The sequence below is a fragment of the Bombus bifarius genome, unplaced genomic scaffold, assembly GCF_011952205.1.
Source record: "Bombus bifarius isolate JDL3187 unplaced genomic scaffold, Bbif_JDL3187 scf7180000008422, whole genome shotgun sequence".
Taxonomy (NCBI): Eukaryota; Metazoa; Arthropoda; class Insecta; order Hymenoptera; family Apidae; genus Bombus; species Bombus bifarius.
In genome coordinates this window covers 486,541-513,041 of record NW_022884652.1, presented here as the reverse complement: position 1 = coordinate 513,041, position 26,501 = coordinate 486,541, and the positions used below count along the sequence as shown (strand labels likewise).

General features: G+C 36.4%; 1 protein-coding gene across 1 annotated transcript; it reads left to right on the top strand.

Annotated features, from left to right (window-relative positions):
• Window positions 1-10,409: 10,409 nt before the first annotated feature.
• On the top strand, window positions 10,410-25,982 carry LOC117213002 (small conductance calcium-activated potassium channel protein-like). The gene is made up of 6 exons (XM_033458212.1): window positions 10,410-10,828; window positions 15,867-16,002; window positions 19,520-19,630; window positions 22,182-22,309; window positions 22,419-22,488; window positions 23,306-25,982. Exons 1-6 carry the CDS (start codon window positions 10,413-10,415, stop codon window positions 23,888-23,890), a joined length of 1,446 nt encoding a protein of 481 aa, XP_033314103.1. The 5' UTR covers window positions 10,410-10,412; the 3' UTR covers window positions 23,891-25,982.
• The last annotated feature ends 519 nt before the right edge of the window (window positions 25,983-26,501 follow it).

Sequence of the window (26,501 nt, the reverse complement as noted above, 5' to 3'; positions counted from 1 at the left end):
CACTCTACCAAACCACTTCGTAAATTGCCGGGCTGTTTTTGTGCTTTCGCTCATTAAGGGCCAAGGAGTGAAATAATATTCTTCAAGCTGGTTGAACGTGATATTATTAAAAAGCATAAATAAAATAATATACATGTTATTTTGTGCGGATAGGGAAATTGTATTAAAATTATTGAGATATGTATAATTTTATGTGCTAGACTAGGTTAGATGCGTAGTAGTAATATTTGTACGTGAATATCAGTGTGTAGAAGTACAATATGTGTGTGCGCGGCGTCTCGAGAACAGATGAATGTAAACTGTTCAAAGTGCTGAGACGCGCGCAAGTGTGTATCGATGAATATCTTTGAAATCGCTTATCAAATAAATATATAACTATTCTAATATGAATTCTAAGTGTAAATTTAGTGTTCTTATACCATTATTTCGGCTATTAAGATCCAAAATTCTCAACAAAAATATTTTATAGAAACTGCACAGACACCAACCAAGCATTGCGCGATTCACTCTCATGATTTAAACTGAAAGATATTTCATCAGAATGCTATAAATATTTCAGTCTTTCTAGACCTTCTAAAATTAGGATCTAGGTTCTGAAAATAACTACCATCCATTTTTATCTTCTTTCTTTTCTTTTCCCTTTCTCTAAAGATAATGCATGATAAATCTTTTGGATGCATTGCTGAAAGCTTTGACTGAATTATCATTGTTTAAAAAATTTTATCAAAATCATACATTGAAATTATTGGTTCCTTAGATATATTAAAACAATTTGGGAGTATCGATTGCCACTTTGCTGACATAACTTGCTTGGTCTTACTTTGAATAACTAACAATGTTATACCCTTGTAGGTATAATCGTCATCTCGTCAAGGACGACGGTGGTTTGTTACAAAATGCGTGCAAAATTACTTATTAAAAATTCCAATATTACATTAAAATTAAGCGCATATTTAATACCAATTTATATTTCACTAAATTAATGAGGAAATAATTTAACATAGTTTACAGGAGTTTAAAGTTGCTGTGTACTTCTTTGCGTTTTGATCCTTTGTGCGCTTCGTGAATCCACATCAAAGGAAGACATTCAACAGCCCCTAGGCTACCATATTAAGATCCCAACTTCCGTTGAGACCGCTATTCAAAACCTCGCGATATATCTTCTTCTTCTTCAGTCTTTATCTCGCAGACCTATTTTCTTACTTAGACGGTCGCGCTCAATGAGTCACGTTACCGAAACTTTCATCCATATTCGACGGATGAAAAATATTTCACCAAGAAAGGAAATTCGATCGTGTCGTGAGATTCTCAGAAACTTTTTCTTCCAGGATGCTCGAATTTTTCTTTCAAATCAGTGAAGAAATTTAAGAGAGCAAAGAGATCGAAAGAGAAGATTCTATTATTGAGAGCGAGAGAGAAATATTGATTTTTCGTCCAACCCAACCGATAGAAAATTCCGCCAAGTCTGGACTTCATGAAAGCGATAAAGACTATCAGTGTAGATAGTGAAATTCCAGTAAAACTGACGCAAACCCATTACACTTGCCGTGAAATGTTTGCAGAAACTTTCATTCACCATAAAATTAATTTCGTCGATTTCCTACGCGCGATCGACCCGACCAACGCTGTTGACGAGAACCGACGCAAACATAAATTGTGTCGATATCGGATGCTAACGATTTGGTACACACTCTCTTCGGTGCAATTAAAATCACGTTTTCCAGCGAGGCGATTTCGAAACGTCGGTAATCAAAGAGCGTGAATACAGCCCTGTGAACCAATTTTTTGAAACGTCGATCTCAACACGAGAAAATCGTCGAACGTTACTGCGTACATACGGTCCATATAATTATTTGCTTTAAACATCGCGTTGTTGATTTCCAGCAACGCTGTGATCACTTTTGAGTATCTGCCAACTGTATTTTAACGCTCCGTTAAAACGATACATTCCGAGGAGTGTGTCAACATTTTTGACTCTTTTACATGTCTATTACCCGTTATCAGATACTCATTTTTCGTCGTGACGAGGCAACTTATTCATTCCTTGGGAGCCATGTTCTCGGTTGAATAGGCGTATCCTGACGCGGTTTCCCGTGTTAACCCTTTGAACTTGGCAAGCATTTTAACATCTCTTTCCATCAACTAAAATAACTAGTAGTAATTAAAAAGCGAACAGGGAAATGTTAGAATAATTCTCTTTATCTTTGCTATAATTAAGAAATAGTATTAATCATTTATATATTGGTGTATTAATCCTTTAATTCTTAATGTTGCACTGTTAAAAGAATTTTGTAAATTTATTTACATGTTATCCATCTTTAATCTCATAATTTGTATTTGTAAAATGATTTTTGTTTATACGAAATGTTACATTTATTATATTGAAATAAGGAGAACGCGAGTGAAATAAATATTTCACGATATTTTATCAATATTCTGTCATTCTTTTGAATAAATATGAAAAGAAGACGAAAATTTTGAATTATTTTATCTTCCCTCGTTCCCAGAAACGTGTTTGCCTCGGAGATTCTTCCTCCGCCAACGATCTGTGAAAACCAACTCGAGGGAAGTTCCATGAACGAACGAATTCCTGACGATGTTTGATAACCTCAGCCATTTCCATGCGTTTCAAATCGAGCGTTTCGCAGGTTTAAGGGCCAGTCGTAAACCGATTCGATTCTTGCTACGTAACCGGTTCACGAGCCCCGCCTGTAGAGTAACTAACTAATCCGAGAGCAACGAGCGTTGTATACTGCAAACGATCCCCGTTATTGCAAATTTTTAATGGGTACGCTGCACGCGATTCTTCGAGATCACGATAATCTCGTGGGACGGCTTAACCAGGATACTCCGTTGAAATTTGAATTTAATTCCTTGGATGTCGAGCGTCACGCCTGGCGATCTCCACTTTCGCGAATGCTCACTCGATAAGAAGATAATCTATTTTTTCGATGCAATCACGTAGGATTTATATCGAAATGTACGTGTTCGTGTTCGTGTTCGTGTTCGTGTTCGAAATGTTCGTTCGATGCATATGTTGGAAATGAAGCGTTCGTATTACGAAGGATTCTCGTCAATTTTCTTCTTTTTGGTAATTATGCAGTTTAGTAATTTTTCCCAATTTTCCCCAGTTTTTTATCCTAATAAGAATCGAGAAATTTAAGGGAGATCGCTTCTGTTAGAAATATTCTGATTAACATATTTGTTTTGAATAAAAAATTGTATCAAAGAATTTTGATAGAAATCATCCATGTGATACATACTTATACGATTTTGGAAATTATCTCTTGTATGAATTTAAAATTTTGTATAAATTTTAACGTTTGTATAATTATAAAGAAACGCGAAATTCAATTACCGAAAGCCGATCTTTTCATTGTTTTTTGTTAAGTGTTTTATGTTTTATTGTTTGTAAGTGTTTTATGAAATTGTGGTTTCACGGATTTAAATCTTTTATCGAGGCTTCGTTATCCACAGTTAGCGTTTTATCGAGAATGTAATATTCGAATTTTAAAAACGGACATCAATTTCCCATGGAATGCACAATAGCGAAACCTTGTTTATGAAATATATGGTGGAAATACGCAACGTATCCGATTGAAAATCTTATCTATTGTATTCTGTATAATGGATTAGGATATGCATATTGTTTTGAATTTGATTAAAATCGAAGAAAACATCACTAAACCTGGCTGAAATCCAGGAAAATAAGTAGTAGTTGTAATTTTTTCATTTTGCACTGTATTTCCGTGTTCCATTGATTATCAATTCATGGCAAGTAAAAGCGGATTAACAGTTTTTATTTTTCAGGCTATTGAATTACCTGAAATATTATACACGTGCCTGAAACTTTACTCTCTTTTATATTTGGATGTCCATGCTTCGACTACATTGACGTATATCAATTAAAATTTGCAAAAGATATAAATACAAGTTACCAGCATTGATAATATTATCTTGCATAATATTAACAAGTTTGGTAATGAAACAAAAGAAATTGTGCTATTTAACGAAAAGTTATCTATTAATAATAATATACTTATTACACGTATGTAATTGTATAAAAGTATTTGTAATGTTTTTATTAAGCTTGTACGGTATGTCGTTTGTTCTAATCTACCAGAAGAAGACCATTTTATTTTCGCGAGTCACGTGTCAGAACGGCTACCAGAGATAACCGTGCGTAGAGTCAATACGCAAATAAACCCTTCGATATTCCACAACAACGTAGAAACGTCAATCACACGTCCAGAAAAACTCGTTCCAATTTTCAAGCGAAATCGACAGAAAAAAGAGTTAAAAGGCAGTTCGAACGCATAGACGTAAGCAGTTTCTAACTCATTCGTTTACAAATATAAACGATTCGAAAACGCATTTATTGAGCAGTATTTTACGTCATAATTTCCATTTAATAAACCTTGCAATTCACACGTTTCCTGAACTCCCGTTAATTATACAGGCTTGAACTTGCCTATAATTTTATAACGAGTTTCTAGTAAAAGTAATATTTTAATATATTTCGTAATTTTACGCGTGTAACCATTCAATTACTGTAGAAAAGCAGCGATTAATATTTTAATAATACCACCTTGAATCCACGTCTTTTCTTAATTTCCATAAAATCTACCGTACTTAATAATCGACCTATTCAATATTAAATTTTTAGGAATTTCAGATTTGAATCTAAAAGTAACACATGGAAAAAATCAACAACTCAAACGCATGTCATCAAATATTGTCAAATAAAGAATTCAAAATATCCCTACTTTTTCCGTTCTCTACTTTTCAGTTATTCTTATTAATAATAAATCATGGAAAATCCACCCTTCTGTTCATCAGTTAACTGGAAATGATCTAGTTGCTCAGCAATAAGTACCACGATGTTAAATCATTCTGCTGACCCTAACAGTATCATGTTCAGGCGTTCATTGTTTAATTAAGCTGCAATACTAGGTGGACGTTCGGATCTGCGACGTAATCCTCGGCAAAAGACGGCGGAATGTCGACGGAAGGCATGCATGAAAGCCGATTTACCTGTGGTCGTATAAGCGAGCTCAAGTTGTCCTGAAACGATACACATTCATAAGGGAGATCGGCCAGGAGCGCGGTTCATAGTACAATCCTTGCTGTTTCTACTTTCGTGGATTATTTTTAGGGATCAAGTGCGTTTCATGGTTTCCTCGTATACTCAGCCGTATTTGCACGTTTAATGGAAACATCAAAGAAGTGCAGAAAGAATGTGTTTTCGACTTTACAGTTTCTCGTTAATAGCGACGAAACGTTGTCAATTAGAATTTTGTGGTTAGGAATGTTGCCGATCCAATTTGCTCGGTTTCCTGTTAAGTTTGTTGGGTAATTACGGATGATTGCGTACAGATCACGATACGAAATATACATGGGAAATTGAAATATTATCAAGTTATTGGAAAAGTTTTTATTAATTGTTAGAGAGATGTGTTTCGATAGACGTTTGTAAACACTCGAAGATTAATCTGCCCTTCTTAGTTGAAATATTTTATCTGCAATCCCGAAACTAAAGTTTTATCATTTGGTTTATTCCAAAATGTGTTTCAAAACATAAACTTGCAAAAGTTTCCATAGCATCGCTATACCACCACACTAGAATTTTGTCCAAGTACAACGAATAAGATTCAACTATTCCAAGGTAATATCGTGAGTTTTAATAGCAAATATAAACGCGGATTCCAAAGGCGAGTATGGAAACCATGATAATTTCCTAAGTTTCCAGTTAACTTGTTCAACAACACGAATATTAACGTCACTCGCAAGAAATAAAAGAAAAATTTGTTATACCACCAAACGAAACAGACCGAATTTTTCGTCCTATGTTTTTATTGAAAAAGAAAGGAATAAGAAGAAAACAATGTTGCCAACGGTCACTCGATATCATACAAAGCTCGTCGACTTGTCCCCGATATTTTCGCTGAAAATTCGGAACGAAACGTCGTACTATGTCATAACTGTGTATCGGGAACGTTGCATCGAATGACAGACAGCGTAATAACTCGGCCGAAAAGAAGGTTTTGGGAAACTATGAGACGCCCTCCAAGCAAAGAATGAATTTTCTGACGTTTAATATTTGCGTTGAAACGACAGTTCTTGACCGAAGATTCGACTGTCCTGGTATACTTTGATGCCGATAACTTCACAGATATGAAGGCAGATTCTTTGTTTCACGGATCAACAATTTAAATATTTCATCAATTGTAACTTCCTCTTTTCGTGTCTTAATAGAAAATGTCACGTGTCAGATATTACTTTTGTTCGCCAAAGAACATCTCTACTGTGTTGCGAATTCTCGACTAAAGAGCAACCGGTCAGGTTAAACCGGTCGGTCGATATCGCGTACCTCAAATGACTTAACGCTCAAGGTGGAGGAGGTTTAATAGATCGAGTGTCAGAGTAATCTAGCACTCTATTTGCACTTGTTGTATAAAGGTAACGTTTGATGTTCTGAACACGGCGTTAAGATCTTGTTGAGGGTGAAGTATTTCATTCGCACGGTACGATGTCTGATGATGAACTGTCCTCCCACGTTGCTGATTCTCCCTACCAGCCGTTGAGTTTCGTCCGTTCATCATGCCTTTCCGGCTGGACTTTTTCCGGGGTTTTTCACCTGACCTCTCAGTCATTAGGTTTGTAGCTCGGGGAGGACATGTAATTCGGAATTTCCTAAAGAAGAGAATGGGCCTGTCCGTGCCATAAACGGATGACCACTCAAAATTTCGAACATACTCTAACAATCACGATTACACCTTCGTGGCCGGTATACTTTTCTGGTGGCATTACCAAGTGATCGAAGCAACTTTGAGTTAATAAATATTTATCGTGTCTCGACTTTGAAAACAAATTTTAAATGCCGCCATTGTGGCGACATACGACTGTAGAGGATTAATTCTTCTTACTTAACGAAGACGCCCTGCAACGTTCGCAAAGCACCAAACTATCAAACAAACATCAGCAACACCGGTTTCATCAGGATGAAACGCGAAACTATTATTGACAGAAGCAAGTCACGTAATAGGACCGAGCACACGTTTCTGTTGAATTACCAGTTCTCAATGAAACGTTTCCTCGTTACAAAGAGAAGTAAGAGGGATAGGGTCCGGGGATAAATAGGGAGGCGGAGAAGCGGTCTAATTTTAAGCGTCGAAGTACGCGCCGCGCCATGTAAACGAATGAGAACGAGGTCCGCATTTCCTAGTGGCGAACGCTTGGATTTGAGCCTAATGGCCGTTGACCTTTCAGCACCTGTTGATCGCCGTTTATCAACGATTTGCATGCGCAGATTTGCTCGGATCACCTGACTTCGCTCGGCGAAATGAAAAGCTTATCCTCGAGCAGCGTTGATCGACATAGACAATCTCTCTGGAAGCGTGATGCGTCGCGATGTCCCATGATTCGTAGCGAAGTTCAAATTTATTGATTTTCGATTCGCTACCGGTGCCTCGCTCTGTCTCGCTTTTCAACCCTTTTCCTCGTCTCTCTATCTTTCTGAATCCCTCGCTGCTCGAGTTTCCTCTCGTTATTAGGAAATTGAGATGCTCGATAACTAACAGTTGCCAGAATTCTCATCGATTTTGATAACGATGAAACGTCCTGTAAACTGAAGAATTTCAATGGAAAACCTCGACGATAGCCTTGAAAAGCATGCAACAAGCCAGAGATGTTCGTTGATGACCAATAGCCGTCATTGAATCGCGAATGAAGAGGTATAAGTGGAATTGGAGAGAAGTTGAGAAGGATTAATGGCTTCATGTTTGATACAGAGAGATTAATGTCTTGCCTTTGATCGGGATTCCAGGTTGACTTATAGCGTGTTTCCTTTTCATAGTAAGAATCATTGATTCGTAGAAAGCTGTAGATTAATTTTTTTCACTTTTTAACAGAGGCTGTGATTTTGTGTGATGTTTTAAGAAGGCTTCCGTGTCCTTGCTCTTATCCTGTGTCTTCAAGTTCGAAACCCGACGAAGTTGTTACGTTGTTTGAATTCCGCTGCAAGTTCTTCCGGCCGATATTGATTATCGTGAACGTTGGAATATTAAGGATGTCTGCTTGAATACTTTAAGCATGTAATTAGAATGATACGGCTAAATTGAAACAGAAAAGGAATTGTGTAGACAATGCGGAAACAGTCTAGTTGTTTAATGAAATTAAAACTAAAAGCTATTTCATGTAACAACATCGATTATTTATGTTCTTTCGCGTTTTATAAAATGTTATATTCAAAAATTATATTAATACTTATTATCATTATACATATTATATTGTATTGATATTCTGTCATATTTATGGATAAACTTTCGTATGACTTCATCTTCTTATTATAACAAGAGATATTTTACAACTAAACTTTTACGAATGGTTTCGTTCAGTGTACACCGCCTTATATTTTACAATGAGCCAGAGCAATAAACTGCAACTGTTGGTGCTACAAAACGCAGAATGGCTAAAAGTTGAAGTATTCCCTGTGATGATAGTAAGCCGGTATCGTGTTACAAATTGACTGTAAAATGCAGAACACACTTGCCATGCCAAGGGTGAAATCCAGTGACAAGGAGCTCTGAAATACGAACGCTCTCTCCGTCACCCTGGTGCAACCTCGCTACGATCTCTTCGTAACTGTCGTAATTCGTTTTATCGATACCAACTGGGAAGATTGCTCGGGCGAAGAACAGGATTTCTCGAACCATCGTTATCCCACGAACGAATTATCTCTCGTAAAACACAAGAATCGATGCACTGCAAACATTATCGGCAATATTTCGCGAGCTTTACGACGGTTGTTTTGTCACAACCTTTCTTTGCACCTTTGTCATTCTAGTGAATCTCCTCCTTAACGCGATATCTTGTAAAGAAATTTCTTTCTTCTAAGAATTTCGAATTTTTTTTTTTTTGCTATCTTTAATATTTTTCTATATTTTTGATTTTCTTTTGTAATATGTTTCAGTCAAATCAAAAAAACGAAATCTATTTCCTGTATGAAGGAATAAAAGAAGAATTCTGCATAGAAGATTTCTTGGTACCTAGAATTTTTGGATTCATTGTAAACTTTTTCACTATTTTTAATCATTCTCTTTATCTCCAATTGTTTCGTTCTATCGTGCTATTTTCCAATATCGAATATCGAATAAAAAAGACAAAATCACTTTTTTACATAAAAGTATAAAAACAATTCTATACAAAAAATGTCTTTATTCCAAGAATTTCAATGTTTTCTAACCGTTTTCATTGTATTTTTAACTTCCCTGTTTATTTTTATACTTTTTAGCCTGTTTTACCATATCCAGTATCAGACACGCGTTACCATTAACTGGAAAACGAGAAATCTATTTTCTGCGTGAAATAGTAAAAAGGTATAGAAAAATCAATCCAATCGGTTTTCATCTCTTTAACTGAAACCGGTTTGTACATATTTCGCTCTTTTAAAGTAGTAGTCTGCCTTCGATCTTTTCGATGCGCTTAACCTTGAGAGTGAAATATCGTTTGCATTCTCAGCGCCTTTTACCTGGCCACAAATTCCCCTTTGAGCCGAGTTGAAAAGTAACGACAGGATTAAATATTTATCCTATCGAGCGGTTCGGCAAGTCGGTGATATCATGTCGCATGAGGATGGTAAACCAGGGTATAACGTCACCGTAGACTGGCCACGAAAAAACGGAAAGCTCGAGAAACGACATGCCAGCATATAGGAAAATACAATGTAACTTAACTATGCTTTTCATCGCTGTGCATCTTGTCATATTATGATAATCTCACTCGAAAGCGTCGAGTTGCCTGCTAGGCTCCAGTGACGCGTAAATGATTGAATGATGTCTCAAATAACATTATTTGTATCTTGGTTATACAATATCATGCAACAAATCTTATAGTTAGAAATAAAAAAATGTTAAAAGATGTTAAAAAATGTTATAAAATACATGTTTCCTTTTTAATCCTACTGAAATATATAATTGTTATTGAAAGTAGTAGAAAGGAAACTTTTTTTTTTAGAGAGAAACTTTTTTTAAAATTCAATATATGTCAATCAATTTTATATTACCATCTCCACTATTTTTATTTGATTTTAATATTAATATGTATGTGTATGTACATATATGCTTGACTCTGTTGAATATTTCAAAAGTATTGATTTTTTATTGTTACGAAATTCAAGATTAATAAAAACAGCTGAATTTCGATGCAGGTTTCGGGTTTAATTTAAAATATAAATATAATGTAATTTATTTTTTGCAGCAATTAACTAGATAGGTAATTTGTAAATAAATAATCTGAAAGATTTGCAATCCGAATGATCAGTTAATTCGTTTTCGCTAATTGATAGAGAAAAATTATCATTGTCCCCATAACCAATTATGACGAAGGATAATTCTTTTTGTCAACAGTTGTTCATGATCGATAACTGCGCGGACGATTGGCGGATCGCGATGACCTGGCAGAGGATCGCGCAGATTTCACTCGAGTTGTTAATCTGTGCGATCCATCCGATCCCAAGGGAAGATTATTTCCTGTGGACGACCAAGCTGGCAAACAAGGGCGGTAACATCGGTTCGACATGGGTGCCATACGACGTCATCCTATCGTTGCCGATGTTCTTCAGACTCTACCTCATCTGTCGCGTTATGCTGCTGCACTCGAAGCTGTTCACGGACGCCTCGTCGCGCAGCATAGGGGCCTTGAATCGTATTAACTTCAACACCAGATTCGTCCTGAAGACGCTGATGACCATCTGCCCGGGAACCGTGTTGCTAGTCTTCATGGTCTCCTTATGGATCATCGCCTCGTGGACGTTACGCCAGTGCGAGAGGTAAAACAATTAGAATTTATTTTTATTTTTAATTAGTGTTTAATTTCGTATTAAGTATACGTAATGTTATTGGCCAGATTTTAGGAAAATATACGTATTACATGCGAAACATCAATATTATAGCAATCAAGAAAAACAAACTATTCGACGATTAGAATTCTTTTCTTTTGAAGTTAGTAACTCTCAGATACAGATATTTGTGAGTTCTCATTATCCTGGTTATAAACTACACAGACCTTTATTTTTTTTTTGAAACCAATATCGCTTTAATCCCATACAATATTTTCCACAATGCTACGTGATTTTGCTCCTTCGATCGTTCCTCCAATACTAACCGATAACAAGAACATATAAATCGACTAATGTATTGATAGAAGATTACAGAAGAATATTTGTCGTCCTTTAATTTATACCTTGTTACCACAAAAATATCCCCTTTTATATTTTTACCATTGTCTTCAATATATATATATATCTTTTTTTTCAGAATGTTTTGAAACTTGGATTTGAAATTTCGAAATATTTTATAAAACACGTATAATATACGTATAATAAAAGTATTCAAATACAACTTTCGTGAGCCAGTGTGCATAAATATATAAATTAAAAAATAGATCCATTGCACATTTCATAATCCATACACAATCTACGAACATTGTGAGACCATAAATAACGCATACAGGACAAACACGTAGATCTTGGCGATTAACGTTCGAACGTCAAAGAGACTGGAACGTAGGGATCGGTAGTTAAAACGACAATGAAGGATTTACTACAGGGCTCGAAATTGCCGGGCCGCGTATAATTAAATTCTCCTGTAAATAGCGGAGCCGATTTAGGGAATCGTAAAGAGCATCGAAACGATCAATCTTGCGGGCCAATATAAGACTTCGCCAGTCTCTCGCGCGACTAAGCGCCATACCTTTAGATTTTTTCTCTTTTTCCTTTCCCGTCGTTGCTCTCGATAAAACCTTCGTTCGACTTTTTCCTCTTTCCTTCCCGATGAATAGATCTCTTCCAGTCTTCTGCCCTTAAATAAGACATCCACCGACTACTATCGTTCTCTCTTTTCCTTATCTCGATGCGTCTGTGCCGGACGAAGAGGAGACGAGTTAAATTTTCGTCCATGTATGTATTGTCGAAGCTATTCTCTCTTTCTATTTCTATTTCATTCACGATCCTCTTCCTGAGGTCGATGCCTGCCTTCGAAGAAAGGATCTTCCCGATTCTTCAAGTTGGATGCCAATGAAATTTTCTGAGAATTTATAACGCTGCTTCGACAAAGACACGTTCCGGAAAGATTGCAACAGAAGATTCGTAGAAGGTGATAAGATTTATATATAAAATCTGTCTGTTTGGTGAAGTGCTTGTTAACACGTTCAATGTGGATCTGTTTGGGAAACATTTCGATACATGGTGAGCACTTACTTAATTACGAAAAATGTAATTGATCGGTTTGGCTTCTGAGAGATTCATATTTAATAAGAAATCACAAAATCTATCAATATAATATATCAATATATCTATTCGTAAAGCTGTCGTTCATGTAAAGAGAGAATACATTTTTTTGTGCTTAGAACTTGAAAAAGGCCATTTTGTTCTATTGCTGTCTTTTTCGTGTTAGTTTTTCCTTCATTACCCTTCATCTCGTTTTCCCAAAGTCCGAGTTTCTTCCGGAATTAGAATTTTACACACACGATGCAGGGTAGAAACGAACCTTTTCCTCGAGATTCACCGACTCGTTTGTAAAAGGAGCTCTAATGGAAACTCTCTGTATCTTTTTATTTCCATGCGTGCAAAGCAAAGATAAAGTCGCGTTACAGTTTTTACTTACATTTTATCATGATCGTTGTCGACGCAAAATTCAATGTAATAAGAGATATCACGACGAAATAGCTACACGATGCACTAGATAGACATTAAATTGTAATATTCTCTTTCTTAAGTAATATGATGATTTATTAAGCAACGTTCTAGAAAATAATTCATTTTTAAAGATAACCTTTGCAGATATCTAAGAATTTACGACTTTTCAAGTATATTACTTTCTTAATAAACTGTCAATATTCTTTACCACTGATATTCAGTTGCCAATATCGATGGCAGATTTTCGTTTTAGAGCAGTAGGCATTATCATCTTCTTTCGGCAGGTAATCTGCTAGATCGTGTGCTTCCTTTCCCATTTTATGGTCTCAGCCTGTCTTATCTAGTACCTTTAACGCTTTTCGATGCTTTTAACGATGAGAAATGTTACGGCCAATAGCTTGACACTTTTCAAGCTTTTAAGATTACCCGTATTTTTTACCGCTGAATTACACGCCTCTGTTGTCATACTTTTATGATTGATCTTTATGTCCAACAATGATATTTTCTTGCAGATTATTATAAAACATGGTAATAAGATTCGACATATTTAACGAATGAGATTTGATGTTCTGTTTAATTCAATTTTATCATTCGTTCGGTTTAATGAATTTCATATAATCATTTTTCATTAACCTAATATTTTATTCTAATATTCAAAATAAATTGGAAAATGAACATTTCATTACTTTACTTGGAGTTTATTTCAATAATTTCAAACTGAATGACAATTTATTTTAACTATACGCCAGAAACGTTTTGATCCTTATGTCTACCTTCCTCTGTCAAATTGGTAGATCATGCAGTCGTAATAGTGCAAGAAGTCTTACGAAAGCAACCACTCAATTACGTTTTCTTCCTCCATCTGTCTGCCATTGAGGCATACAACGTACCACGCTCGATTTCGAAAATCCCACATCTCGTTCCGCCATCTTTCCATCGTTTCAATTATTTCGAGAGGGAACCGTACTTTTGGCGAAAACACCTCACCGCGTAACCCAATTACGTGCTTTAATACCGACCGTGCTAATTAAAAAAAGTGCTTCAATTGATGAAGCGAGACGGGGGTGGAATCGCTCTTAATGGCGTTTAAACATGTTACGGCGAATAAATTGGAAACGTCGCAGATAAGGGAATGTTGGCATTAGTATAATTTGAAAAATTCTTGAAAACAAAATTAATAATTTGACGAATTAGATGGAGAAGAGTTGCAAAGCTGTAATATATTTGGATGCATATTTCAAAACAATCTCTTTTATCTCTTGACATTTATATCTACTGTATCTTTTGTTTAATCACAACAAAAATATTTGCCTTTTTCTCTTTCGCTTTACATACATGAGTATAAAAAGTATCTTTGCACAGAATATTCAATCCAATTTCCAATAAACAAAATGTCTAAAAAATATAAATCGTTGAAGATATAAGAATAAAATCAAAGTATGGAAACTAAAACGTGATTGGAAACTAAAACAAACCGTGGGATTGTAGGTCTAGCGACATCAGAACCAAAGTACCAAATGTCGAGTCGATGAATCTGCTTCGATCTCTCGAGTACAGGGATCGTGTTCCGAACAAGCAGCAAAAGAGATCTCGCCCTAAAAGGAATCTGCTGTAACACTAACTGTCCCATTAGAAGAGTTCGGTTTAACGACCAGGATTAGTCGAGGCGCGTGTTATTCTCATGTCCCACCCCGGTTAACGATTTCCGATAATGAATTTCATGGATTCGACCGGTCGAAGAAAAGACCTCGTTTGCTCGTGTACGCATTTTAACAAACGAGATTGAAAGCGGCGGTGTTATTATCATAACAGGCGCCGTTAATCTTTCGGGACTTTTTGTTCTCGAGCAGCAATTTAACTCGAGTAAATGCATTTGTAATTCGTTTTTTAATTCAGCCTCTTGTCATGCAAATCACAAGCGTATGCATCGCCTGGATGCGGTTTAACGGTTTCGAAAATCGAGCCTAAGCAATTAACTGGTTAGAAGGGTCGCGGAATAATGGTGGTATTGTAAGGATATGCTCGTTAATGTTGCGCGTAGTTTTGAGAAGTATGAGGAAGAGCGTCATGAAAAGAAAGTAAGAGTAGATAGGGATACATAGCATTGGAAAAGTTCTTATCGATATACGTTCATATCACACAGGCTCATGAAAGTATAGTGGAAATATAATATATAGGGGAAGAAAGGTAAAGAAAAGTACGAACTTTTCTTTGAACAGCTTTAAAGAATAATTTTAGTGTCAGACTTGTTTGATCGTTGTTAGTATTGTCTTTGCGTCACATATAGTTTCTGCGTTGAACTATGGTCTCTCGACTATAGATATTTATACAACTTCATATTTTTATGAAAATTTTATAAAAAGATACTTACTTGTTTATTTCGGTACACGTAAATTTTCTATAAATGTGTAACATCCGCTGTCTAACAATAATTACTTGTTGTACCTAATGAAGCTTTATAATATTATAATATATTTTAATTATATCTTTATAATATAATATTATTACATATAAAGAAACAATATTTTTTATGCAATATAATTAAAATATAGAAAGAAAATGTACGATAAAAATATACAATAAAGTGTAACACATCATGCGACTAGGAGAACGGTAGTAGCGTAAGTGAAAGTAGAGTAAGACCATGCGTGGTCAGACTTGTTTTACTGACTCTCAAGATTTTAATAAACGACGATCTTCCATAACATTTCCTCTTCCTATATTATATTCTTAGCTATCTCAGATTAGCTAAAACTTCAAATATCTTTAAACAATTTTATACAATACTTTTAAGGCACCAACTTATTAATATATTCTTTGCTATTAAATTTGCACTGGAAAACTGTATTATACCATCGGAAGTGTCTTTGTATTAAGCAATTTATATTAAGCTGAAATTTCATTGTTAAATAACTGCACTGACGCGTCAATGGCAATAAACGTGTTAAGGAAAAGAAAAATTCCAACCTATACGATATAATTTAAAACTATTTTTTGGCATTGAAATCAGAATCAGTAGTGTGCAGTTATCTCTTAACGAAATCTCACCGTAATTGCGAATGAAATAAAGTATTTAACGAAACATTTAATCGTCGAGTGATACGATTATTTATCGGAGCCTAATTTAAACGTCGACTAATATTTTATCATATTTTTCGTTTTACGGCGGCAGGTTTCACGACGAGGAGCACGCGAATCTCCTTAATGCTATGTGGCTCATTGCTATCACGTTTCTGAGCGTCGGTTTCGGTGACATCGTGCCCAACACGTACTGCGGTCGAGGTATAGCCGTTTCTACTGGAATAATGGTAAGGCCAAGATCCAAAGTTTAATATAGAAATTCTCGCGAGATTTGCATGCACCTACCGCATTTCTCTAGGGATAGCATGTTAACTAAAATCTTTCATAGATTTTGATAGTAAATATTAGACTGAAACCATAGTTGTATTACAATATGGAAATTCTCGCAAGATTTACACATCTATCGCATTACTTTGAGGACAGCACATTGAAAGAGAAATGCTATTGATCGTGTCATAATATTCTATTATATTGTACTATACGTAAAAATGATGCCTATAAAGAATAAAATCAATGCTGTTCGTTTTATCCGTAATACTTTAATTAAAACACTTGTCTTGTCAAAAATAAGCAAGTGTCTGAATATTTTTCGCATTTTTAAATACATCAAAAACATTTATTACGTATATTTAATATTAAAATTACTAAGACAATCAAAATGAGCGACTCGTTATATTTCATAGGAATTTTATAAATTTACGATAGTATATTTGCTCGCTTCTCTCTTTGCATTGCACATTTTTCATTTTGATTCTATAAATTTATGCTTTAATCGTTGGCAGTTCGTGAAACGTAGATTCAAATCTCTTTCGTACAATTATAACAAGAAGATGCCGACGAAATCTGCACGGGTTCTCGTCAAAAATATTTGATAGAAATTTCAACATGTTTCGACAGTACAAAGGGAAAGCAAGTGCTATCGATCGCAGCATCGCGCCAAGTGCAGTTACGATGCATTCGAAGCGACACTTTGTGACGATAAACGCGACAGCGTGTTCCAATCTCTCCATTGGGAATGCGCCTGGTTCCTTATTGTTACTGCTCACTGTGACTGATGCTAATTCACGGATTTGGGATCACTCGTAGCTGCGAATCGTTAACCAATTTAATAGTCATGGCCAATTCTCCCTTTTCACTTAACAAACGTGTTCAAATTCTGGATGGTCCAATAATATTCACGTGTATCGCCTTGATCCTCATTTGATTGTATATCGGATGATACTCTTAAACTAATCGAGCTCGAAGATAACTTTATGGTTTAGATAAATTTATAGGAAGCGGTTACTCTTCATTGTTAGAATAATAAATACCTTGATTTCACTTTATATTTTAACATTTTACTTTTTAGTATACTATATAATTCTTTTTTTATGTATCGCTAAATTGTTGCAGTGTACTCATAACAGGTGTTAATTCCTAGTATTTAGAACAAAGTAAAAATCTATGATTTATTAAAATTTTTTCTCACGAGCAAGTGAAATTTTAATCACAAATGAACAAACTTCTATTTTCGAACGAGGACATCCTTTTTGTACAGTGGCGAGCGTATAAATGGGGAAGTGCTTACTCGTAAATTCAACCAATTATATTACACCAAATTTTATTTCCATTTTTTTCTTTTTTATAATATAGGATTCAAAAGTACAGCATGCACTTTGAATAAAAAAGAACTTTCAAATCTTTATTTCTAGTAATAATTATTAGACTGCGGATGTTTATACATTTAAGGGAAATATTCAAAGTTTAATAGTCATTATAATGTTTCATCATTTCCTTATGATATAAGTCTCCACAAACATTTGTAACTCGAATAACAGCGAACTAAATTAAAAAAGCTTAATTTAATATAAAAATTGTCCCTACTTACGACATACTTGAAACATTAGTTCTTCAAAGAATGTTGTTTACGATCTTCGGTAAAGGTTTCCGCTTAAATAAAAAATTCATAACACGACACTCGAGAAGAATCAACTACTAAATTTTAAAAGAATTATCCTCTACATTGTGATATGGCTAATTCGTGGTCCGGATTCTAGCAGCGAATTAGATTTATACCATGTTCGCGTCCCTCTTGTGTCCAGAAAAACAGATTACACGTATAATGGAATCAAATAAGGGGTATTGCTACCGCAAAGTGAATATAATTCCACCGACACAGAATGGAGAAGATTACACCTTTAATCGGGACAAAATACCATGTGTTCGTGGTCAGAATTCCTTATTAGTCACGTGGTAACTTCATCAACGAGGGGACAAGAACTTTTATCAACAGACAGAAGTCTAAAAACTTTCGAATGATTTTATATAAACGAATAAATCTGAAAATATAGAATGAAATCTTTTCGTGTGATGTTGTACGATTTCGAGAAAATCGAGTTTCAAAATTTATCGAATAGATACATATTATGGAACTTGGTTAATTCCGAAGTGGGCAGATATGAATAATTAACATGTATGTGAAAGTGAAGTGAAAATGTAGAATAAAATTACATTTTGGAAATTTACGAAATATACGTGCACCAGTTCTTCACTAAACATGTTTAAATTCTTTTTTTTTTTCCTTTAACAGGGCTTTAAATGGAAAAGTTTTATTTTTTACTTTTTACGTACTTTCGCATACAGTATGGAACAAATTTTCAATGTCGACTTTCTCGAAAACAAAGCGTCATATGAGAACATTTGATTCTGTATTTTCGACTTAGCTTTTCACGTAAAATCCCCTTGTCAATTGTGCCATGGTTTTGCCCAGAACCCTCTGTATAGGGTAACTTCAAACGTGAAACACGCGACAACCGATGAACCATGAAATTTTATCCACTTACAGAAAAGTAGAGTAGAGACCCTGAGAAAGTTCCTTTGGCCCAAGAATCAATCAATTTGGAAAGTTTTTATTCGATAAAAATCCATCGACGGCTACATCGTATTGCTGTTAGTTAGCAAACAGTCGTAAACGGGCAATAATCGAGGAAAAGACTATGAAATTCGTTTTACTTTGAGTCCTTTACTCTCTCGATAAAATTTCGCAGAGAAAACAACGTCAAGACGAAGTAATTTCCTGAGAGAAGTCTTTTACGTAGAAAACATGGCGGCCTCGCAAAATTGCCCCTGTACAAGGAACGAAAGGACGAAATTATATTTTTCGATGTTACGGAAAAAGAAAAATTACGAATACTTTCCTCGAAAATACACGAATTGTGAATTACGTTAGCGCATTAACGATGGAGCAGACCAATTCAAATGAAATTAATCGAAACAGATACATAACAATGTATAATGTAAATATAAAATACAAGTAGTTTAAATATTAATACGCATCTGAATATTTTTAAATAAATAATGTAGAAATATATTAGTCAAATCTTCTGTAATTTCCTGTAATCAAAGTTTTATTTACTCACATACAAGTTGCAAATATCTATGTAGTTTATGGAAAATTAAAAGCTGTAAAAACGTAAAACATAATACTCATTATAATTGTTAATTTTTAATATACTTAATCATTTAATATTTACACGCATGTGGTAAAAATGCTTCAGCGCTAAAGTATTAAAAAATATAATCCTTTGTAGCATTAATAAGACAAACGTTGCATACATGCAGTGCGCTGTGCATTTACAGACAATTTTTTCCAATGATGATGACTGAGAAGTTTTTGTTCAATTAACTCATATCTGGCTGAATTGCCAGTTTCGTAATTAAACATAGTGTGAATAGTTTCACAGGTACGTTTGACGGTGTTTTTAGGGCGCCGGATGTACGGCCTTGCTGGTGGCGGTTGTTTCCCGAAAGCTGGAGCTCACCAGGGCGGAGAAGCACGTTCATAACTTTATGATGGATACGCAATTAACGAAAAGGGTAAGACGCACCTGTTCGTACATCTCGCGGAGATTGTTCTTGTCTGTAACTATATATATATGTCTGGATAATTTTTGTAACATTAAACAACATGTTTCATGCACATTTTCGAAATCCACAGTATTTGTATCGTTTGTGAGGAATGCTTAATGAAATTCGTTTTATTTGAATTTTACTAAACGATACGAGTGAAGAGATCGCTTTGCAAAATAATCGACTATTTTAATACTTTGCATCTATTTTAGTTTCAATATTTTATGTTTCTTTGTTAGCGAATTGTAATGTAAAATAATCTATAAAAGTTTTAATAAAAGAATGGCAAATATAGATGGAGGCTTCGCGTAAAAAACTTTGAGATTCATTTAACCTTTGGTTTACGACGACATTTTCATTTCCTGCAAATTCGATTCGTTGAAAATTCCCCCGATTATGTTCATATTTAACGCTTGTACATCGAACTCTACTTTACGAACTCGTTTTTAGTGTTTTCAAATGTCGTTGTTTATTAATCCGTGTATATTTCACAACGATATCCTCCACATAAATACGTATCTTATGATCACCTATTTATCTCGTTCTTAGAGAAAACAATAATTTTAACGAAAACTGCTCTTTTCCGCCAATTTTTCAATCGTAAACATTTCTCAAAAATACACGTCAGGTAGATACCCATCTTTAAACATTCAATTTCTACTTTACGATCCAAAAACCACTAAACTCGAGCAAGCTCGCATATCAGAGTTTCGATATCTCCATGATATGTATACCGATGTTGACGTACGAGAATCTTTCGCAACAAGAGAAGCGCCGCTCGTGTTTCCAGGCCGGATGCGAACCAACCAGACCATCTAATGTGTCATTGTCATTTCTACCCGTTCTTGATGGTTCGAGTGTCGCTATCGATCGTCCAGCATGGAACAAGAGAATCGCATCTTAAAAGGCAAGAACTGCATCGACCTTCTGTCATCCACCGAAGGGGAAGACATGAAAAATGAGGGGAAGAAAAATGGCAAGCTAGGAACCAGACCTCTCTCGATAGTAACCTGAAAAATCGATTCATTTCTCTGCGAAGATCGAGGACGTTTCGTTCCATCTTCGCAATTTCAATCGATGAACCTTCGATATTTTCGAGTCTCAAGGGAACTTCAAGGCCCTTGATAAGCCAATTAACGAATCAGAGTATATTTCAAGCTACTTATGAAGTATTCAGTCTCGTCGCAGCCGACAAGCGGCATATGAACGGCAGCCATCTCGTTTCTGCCTCTCGATCGAAGACTTTAGTCACAACCAATGAATTAATTAATAGTTGGTGATATGTATAAACCACGGAAATATCAAGGAGCAACAGCGATAGCGGTTACGTCATAAGTCAGGGAAAGTTCGTGACGTATCTTCTGAAGGCAAATCGAATGTTTAAAGTATTCTGTAAGTGTTATAGCGCGGTTATAAAATTAGCGGCGTCTTAAGTTTACGGCTTTCAAATGTCGAAACATGTAAATGAAGACATTTTTGAAGAAGTAAGGATCTTGTGTTCCTTTCAAGACTGCCCGATGTTAATTCATTGGCAGGAACGTTTCTTCCTGTCTTTCAAAAGTATACACCTTAATCTACATACATCGGTGATAGAGATGAGAACTTGTTTCTATTGTTTTCGACATAATTTCGTCCTAGATCTATCATCCATCGAGATAAACATCATGTCGATCGCTTCTCAGCAATGATCGAGTGTATTTGAAATTACAGCGTTCCAACTTGGTTCATCAATACCCTCACATATTTAACTTCTATCCAATTAACCACGAACGAGGAAAGCTGCTAGGAAGAAGTATTATATCATACTTTGTAAAATAGTTCTGTTTGTAATTTTTACAAATGAAATTTTTACGCGTGAAATGTGATTGATGTTACGTAGTTTGTTTGTTGAGGAATTGTAGTTTGATTTGGGTTCTGTGGATGGTAATGATTCGTTTAGAGTCAGAACGAGATATAAATGCAGAATGTATAAATGATTAAAAGAAAAGAAAAAGAAGACAGAGGTTATCTTAAATCGATAAAATCGATTATTGTAGCATGTTTAGTTCCTACTACAAACATTTGGTATATTGGCGTGCAGAGGAAGTTATAACGTGCCCAAGAGTGTTGTCTCGAAATCTATTTACCTTTCATCCTTAATTTCACTAAAATCAAACATTAAAACTTATTTAACTTCCTTATTTACTTAAAAACCAAGAGGAGTATATTTTCTTTAAATGATTCCTCCCCATTTGTTCGAAAATTTATCGATACTGCAAATACGATTTCGCTAAAATCAAACATCACGACGACAAAATAACGCAATAACTTCATTTATGTAAAAATCAAGAAAAGAATATTTGTTTGAAAAACGATTCCAATCGTATTTCGCCTGTTTCGTTTATTTTATTTATCTCGTATTTTATTCGACCAATATTTCGACTGTAATTCCATCAGAATCGAACATCAGGGGAATAAAAATAAACAGGCAAGGGATCCGTTAGTTAAACGCGGAATAACGAGATCCGTTCTCTTTCAGTTGAAAAACGCCGCGGCGAACGTGTTGCGCGAGACGTGGCTAATTTACAAGCACACTCGGTTGGTGAAGCGTGTCAATCCGGGACGTGTTCGAACACATCAGCGGAAATTCCTGCTGGCTATATACGCGTAAGTCGATGTACAAACACGTGACTAATTTGGCTTTGATTGGCATTGTACAATTCTGCTAGAACGAGAAGCGATTAACATTTCTCATCCACAATATCGAACGTTTCAGACTCAGGAAAGTGAAAATGGATCAGCGAAAATTAATGGACAATGCCAACACCATCACGGATATGGCCAAGGTACCAGCACGCAAGTAACATGGAATCCAACTAAATTTTCTTGGTCATCGCTATGACGATGAATCGTATCGCGTTGATCGATCAGAGCTTCTGTGTCTGCGAACAAGCTCTTCGTTTGGCGACCTATACTCTCCAACGTGATGAAAAAAATATTGTCTCCCGGTAACTCGTAACAACGCTGTCCGTTCGAGTCTGTTGTTCGTTAATCTTCATTCATGAAAGTTTTCAATTGTTCGACACGCCGCGACTCTTATTGTACCACTGCTGATCCACTATGGTCGATGGCCATGATTGTGATTGCTCGAGGTCGTTGAACTGAAGAGCCAATATCTTATTTCTGAATCAAAGTTTGCGTATAATTATATTTCTAAACTATTTCACGTCTAAGACATGTTTCATGGTTCCAAGATGCTTTCAAAGCAGCAGTACGTTGGATAGAAAAGCAGAATTGTCCGAGGATATTAAACATTCGCTACTTATATTGTTGGGTTTATACTAATTACGATTTAAGGCCAGTAACTTAAGTTTATCGATTCTTTAAATGAAAAGAGGTGTTGTACTGGCGTGAAATTTCACCCATAATAGCATGATAACATAATCTTTCTTGGCGATAGTTTTTAAGGATTAAATTTTAACAAATAAATCGTTCTTGTATGAGCTGTTCAGAAGCCAGATTGATTATCTCCATAAATGGAAAAATAAAGAAAAGTGACACGAAACTGACAAACATGCAATAGATGGAATTGATCGATTTGGCTTCCGAGAAGTTCATATATGATAAATCCAAACTAACTGCATTTAACGATTTTCGAAATAGACGCAGAACACAGTGTACGAGATTGTGTCACACATGAGCACGCGTCAGGACGGACTTGAAGAACGTCTAGTGAACGTGACGGACCAGTTGGTCGCCCTAGAAGAGAAACTGAGCAGTCTGCAGTCCCAGCTGGATCTGCTGCCAGAGGAGTTGACCAGATGCTTGGCTCAGCATGCCGAGCGTATAGAGCAGAGGCGAAACTTCCTTCACCCGGATACCGCAGTCGCGATGGCGTCGACTGGAGGCGGTGGTAGCGGTATCCCAACCGGAAATAGCTTATCAATGGGCGTCTCCGTGTCCGCTCATCATCCTCTGGCCAATCTGTCAAACTCGCTGCCACACTCCAGGAGCGTCCCAAGCGCGCCCAGCACCACGTCCCTTCACCCTTGGCCGGCCAACTCGATCCTACCGCCAGTTTCGAGTCGTACGCCTCACCTGGTGCCTGAAACCGGAAGGCATCATAGTCTGGCACATTCCACGGTGGCCACGACCACGACCTCGCAGTCGGCCACCAGGTTCGCCTCGCAATCTGGAATGGGAGGACTGGGCAACAGTCAGGGGTCCGACACATCCCCACACAGCTGAGTCTCGTCTTTGCAGCCGCAGCACTCGTATTAAAATAGGACATGAACGTATGATTCCATGTCCTGAACGACGCTCGCGTATCATTGAGTCCTTTCCCTGCGGACCGATTCTCTAGTCTCGTTGTCTGTAAATCTACGTCTGTTCTGTCTGTTTGCTAAACTCTTTCGAGGATGGGAAGCTTCTCCAAGTCCATCTTCGAGTGTACTGTGAATTCGTTGACCAGTGTCCGCGAGCCTCACGAATAGTGGTGTAGGGTCGTGTTTGATTGATGAAAGTTTAACATCGGCTTGACCGTGAGGCGATATCGATCGTGTCGATATTATGTGTATAAATGTTATCTAGAATGTAATGTATTTAATTTATTAATTGGTAGGCAATTACCAAATCGGTTTGCGTATAGCGAACGTTATGTTTAAGATATTCCTTTCTTCAAATTAAGTTTCGTGATTTTAACGGCATCCTTGAGAATTCAGAAGTATATCGATGCGAAGAAATCCTGTGGGCAACCTAAATAAGTGCTCCACTCCTTTGCAAACTACCTGAAGGAATTGATTTCAGATATACTTGGACGTCTCAGTATCTGCATCCGTCGTAGTGAATTCAAACATCCATTTCTTTTAATTTCGAGTCGAATCGATACACAAAGACAGTATCGAATTCGATATTTCTAACGAGCCAAATAACGAAACTTCGCGACCATCGCTGAATAAACCGACTCACCTACTTTTATAGCCGCAGATAAAACGAAAGTCTTGCAGTAGCATCAACGACGGGTCCAATCCTCTTCCCGATTGACTGTGTTTTCTTACGTCAAATGATACCAAAAAAAAAGAGATACTAGAGAAGGAAACCGTGCACGTAGGCGAACATACAACACACAACATATGTGTACAACAAGAGGGAAAATCGATCGAAAGTTTCGTGGTGGAGATCCAAAGAGGCGTGCGTGGACGAAAGGGAGGGACTCACGGACGCGAGCGTCCACTTCCAATTGCTGCGAGCTGCTCCCCTGCCCAACTTGCGTGCCTGAAAACTTTTTTCTTAATGTTTAAATATATATTCGACACACACGAACTCCATCTTATCTCTGTATACCTCGTGAATAAAAAAAGAAGAAGGGAAAGAGGAGAAAGAGAAAGAAGAAGAAAAAGGAACGTGGACAGGCACAAGGTGTGTTTAACGTTTTACGTGTAATGTGCGTGGAGAACGTCTCCCCTCGATGAGGACAAGGGTGGCTCTTAAGCTGGACGAGCGCACAGCGAACGTCACATGTTAGAAAGAAAAGTTTCAAACTCGTTTACTAGGGAAATATATATCGTTTTAAGGAAGGGAATATATACGACATTGTGTTCGTTTCGTGAATTTTTGTTTCACTTGAGATCGCGTGCAAGAAGGTGAAAAGATAGCGTACAGTATTTTACGAATATTTTAAACGATATACGCGTAAATAGGTTTCCAATTAACAGTTTCTTAGTCGTTTCGATTCGAAATAACGAAACGCCTGACACATATACTACTTGTCTGACTATCTTCTCCTCTTTGCGAGCTGATCCTTACGTTTTCTGTCAGTGGACGAAGAAAATGGAAAACGTAGAATTCTTCTTCGAGCTGTGATTAACGTTACGTCGAAAGCTTATTAAGTACAATCACGTGGTGACGTATCTTGCGTGAATCATAGCTTATATACATAAATACCAAACTTCGAAATTGTATTATATCTTCCGAGAGAAACAACTTGGAAGAAATATCTAAAAAATTTATAATGAACCGATTTATTTAAAGAAGAAAAGAACAAACTAAAATTTTGTTACGGTTGGCCATTTACCCCCTCCAATATTTTTACCTCTTCCCAATTTTATGTTATCGATAATGAGTAAATTATACCATCTCGTGATTGTACCTCCGTAATATACCTTCCAAAAGACAACCGAACACGAACAGAGGGAAAGAAAATCGGGTCAATCGAGTGAGCGGTGGTTAATCGAGGACAAAGTATATTATCAACGCACTTCCATGTCGAATCACGCTGGACGAGCTTGAAGGGCCACCGAAAAAGCCACGAAGCAAATGTCCGAAGCTGATGGAAGGAGAACGCAAAGTGATCTTATCCGCTTTAACGTCCGTAGGTTACATAGGATATTATATTGTTAGTGTATACAAAGTGTATGTACATGGCGCATGGGTACAAAGGCTACGTTTCCACCGAAGGGGGAAATTTTTTTTATAAACGGTCTACGCACGCCGGTCTACGCGTGTGTGCACGATGGTCCACCGTAAATATTGATTTTATCGAAAATTGTTACCGACGAAAATGCTGCAGTTCAAAGGGGATGCACCGTGTAACTTGTTTAATCGTCTCAAAGGGATTATTACACCGATTCACAAGGGCAAACAGTATATTTTCGGAAGAACGAGTTTATTTCTCGCGATAGAACATTGTAATAAATTTATTGGCGTGTTAAAAAAAGAAAATGTAACCTGAGATTTACCTTTGACCTATCTCCCTACACCTTGACAATTTCTTTCGTGTATCCGAATCTTTTGGACATTTGGACGTTCGTGTGAAAGAAACTGCTTTCAGATGTGTTCAGAAATTCGAAGTAGCGAGATA

Excerpts from the sequence above, each read along its gene's own strand:
- LOC117213002 (XM_033458212.1), top strand. The coding sequence starts at position 10,413 with ATGATCGATAACTGCGCGGACGATTGGCGGATCGCGATGACCTGGCAG. Across the intron at positions 10,829-15,866 it reads ACGTTACGCCAGTGCGAGAG|GTTTCACGACGAGGAGCACG; the intron begins GTAAAACAATTA and ends TTACGGCGGCAG. Across the intron at positions 22,489-23,305 it reads CCATCACGGATATGGCCAAG|ACGCAGAACACAGTGTACGA; the intron begins GTACCAGCACGC and ends TTTTCGAAATAG.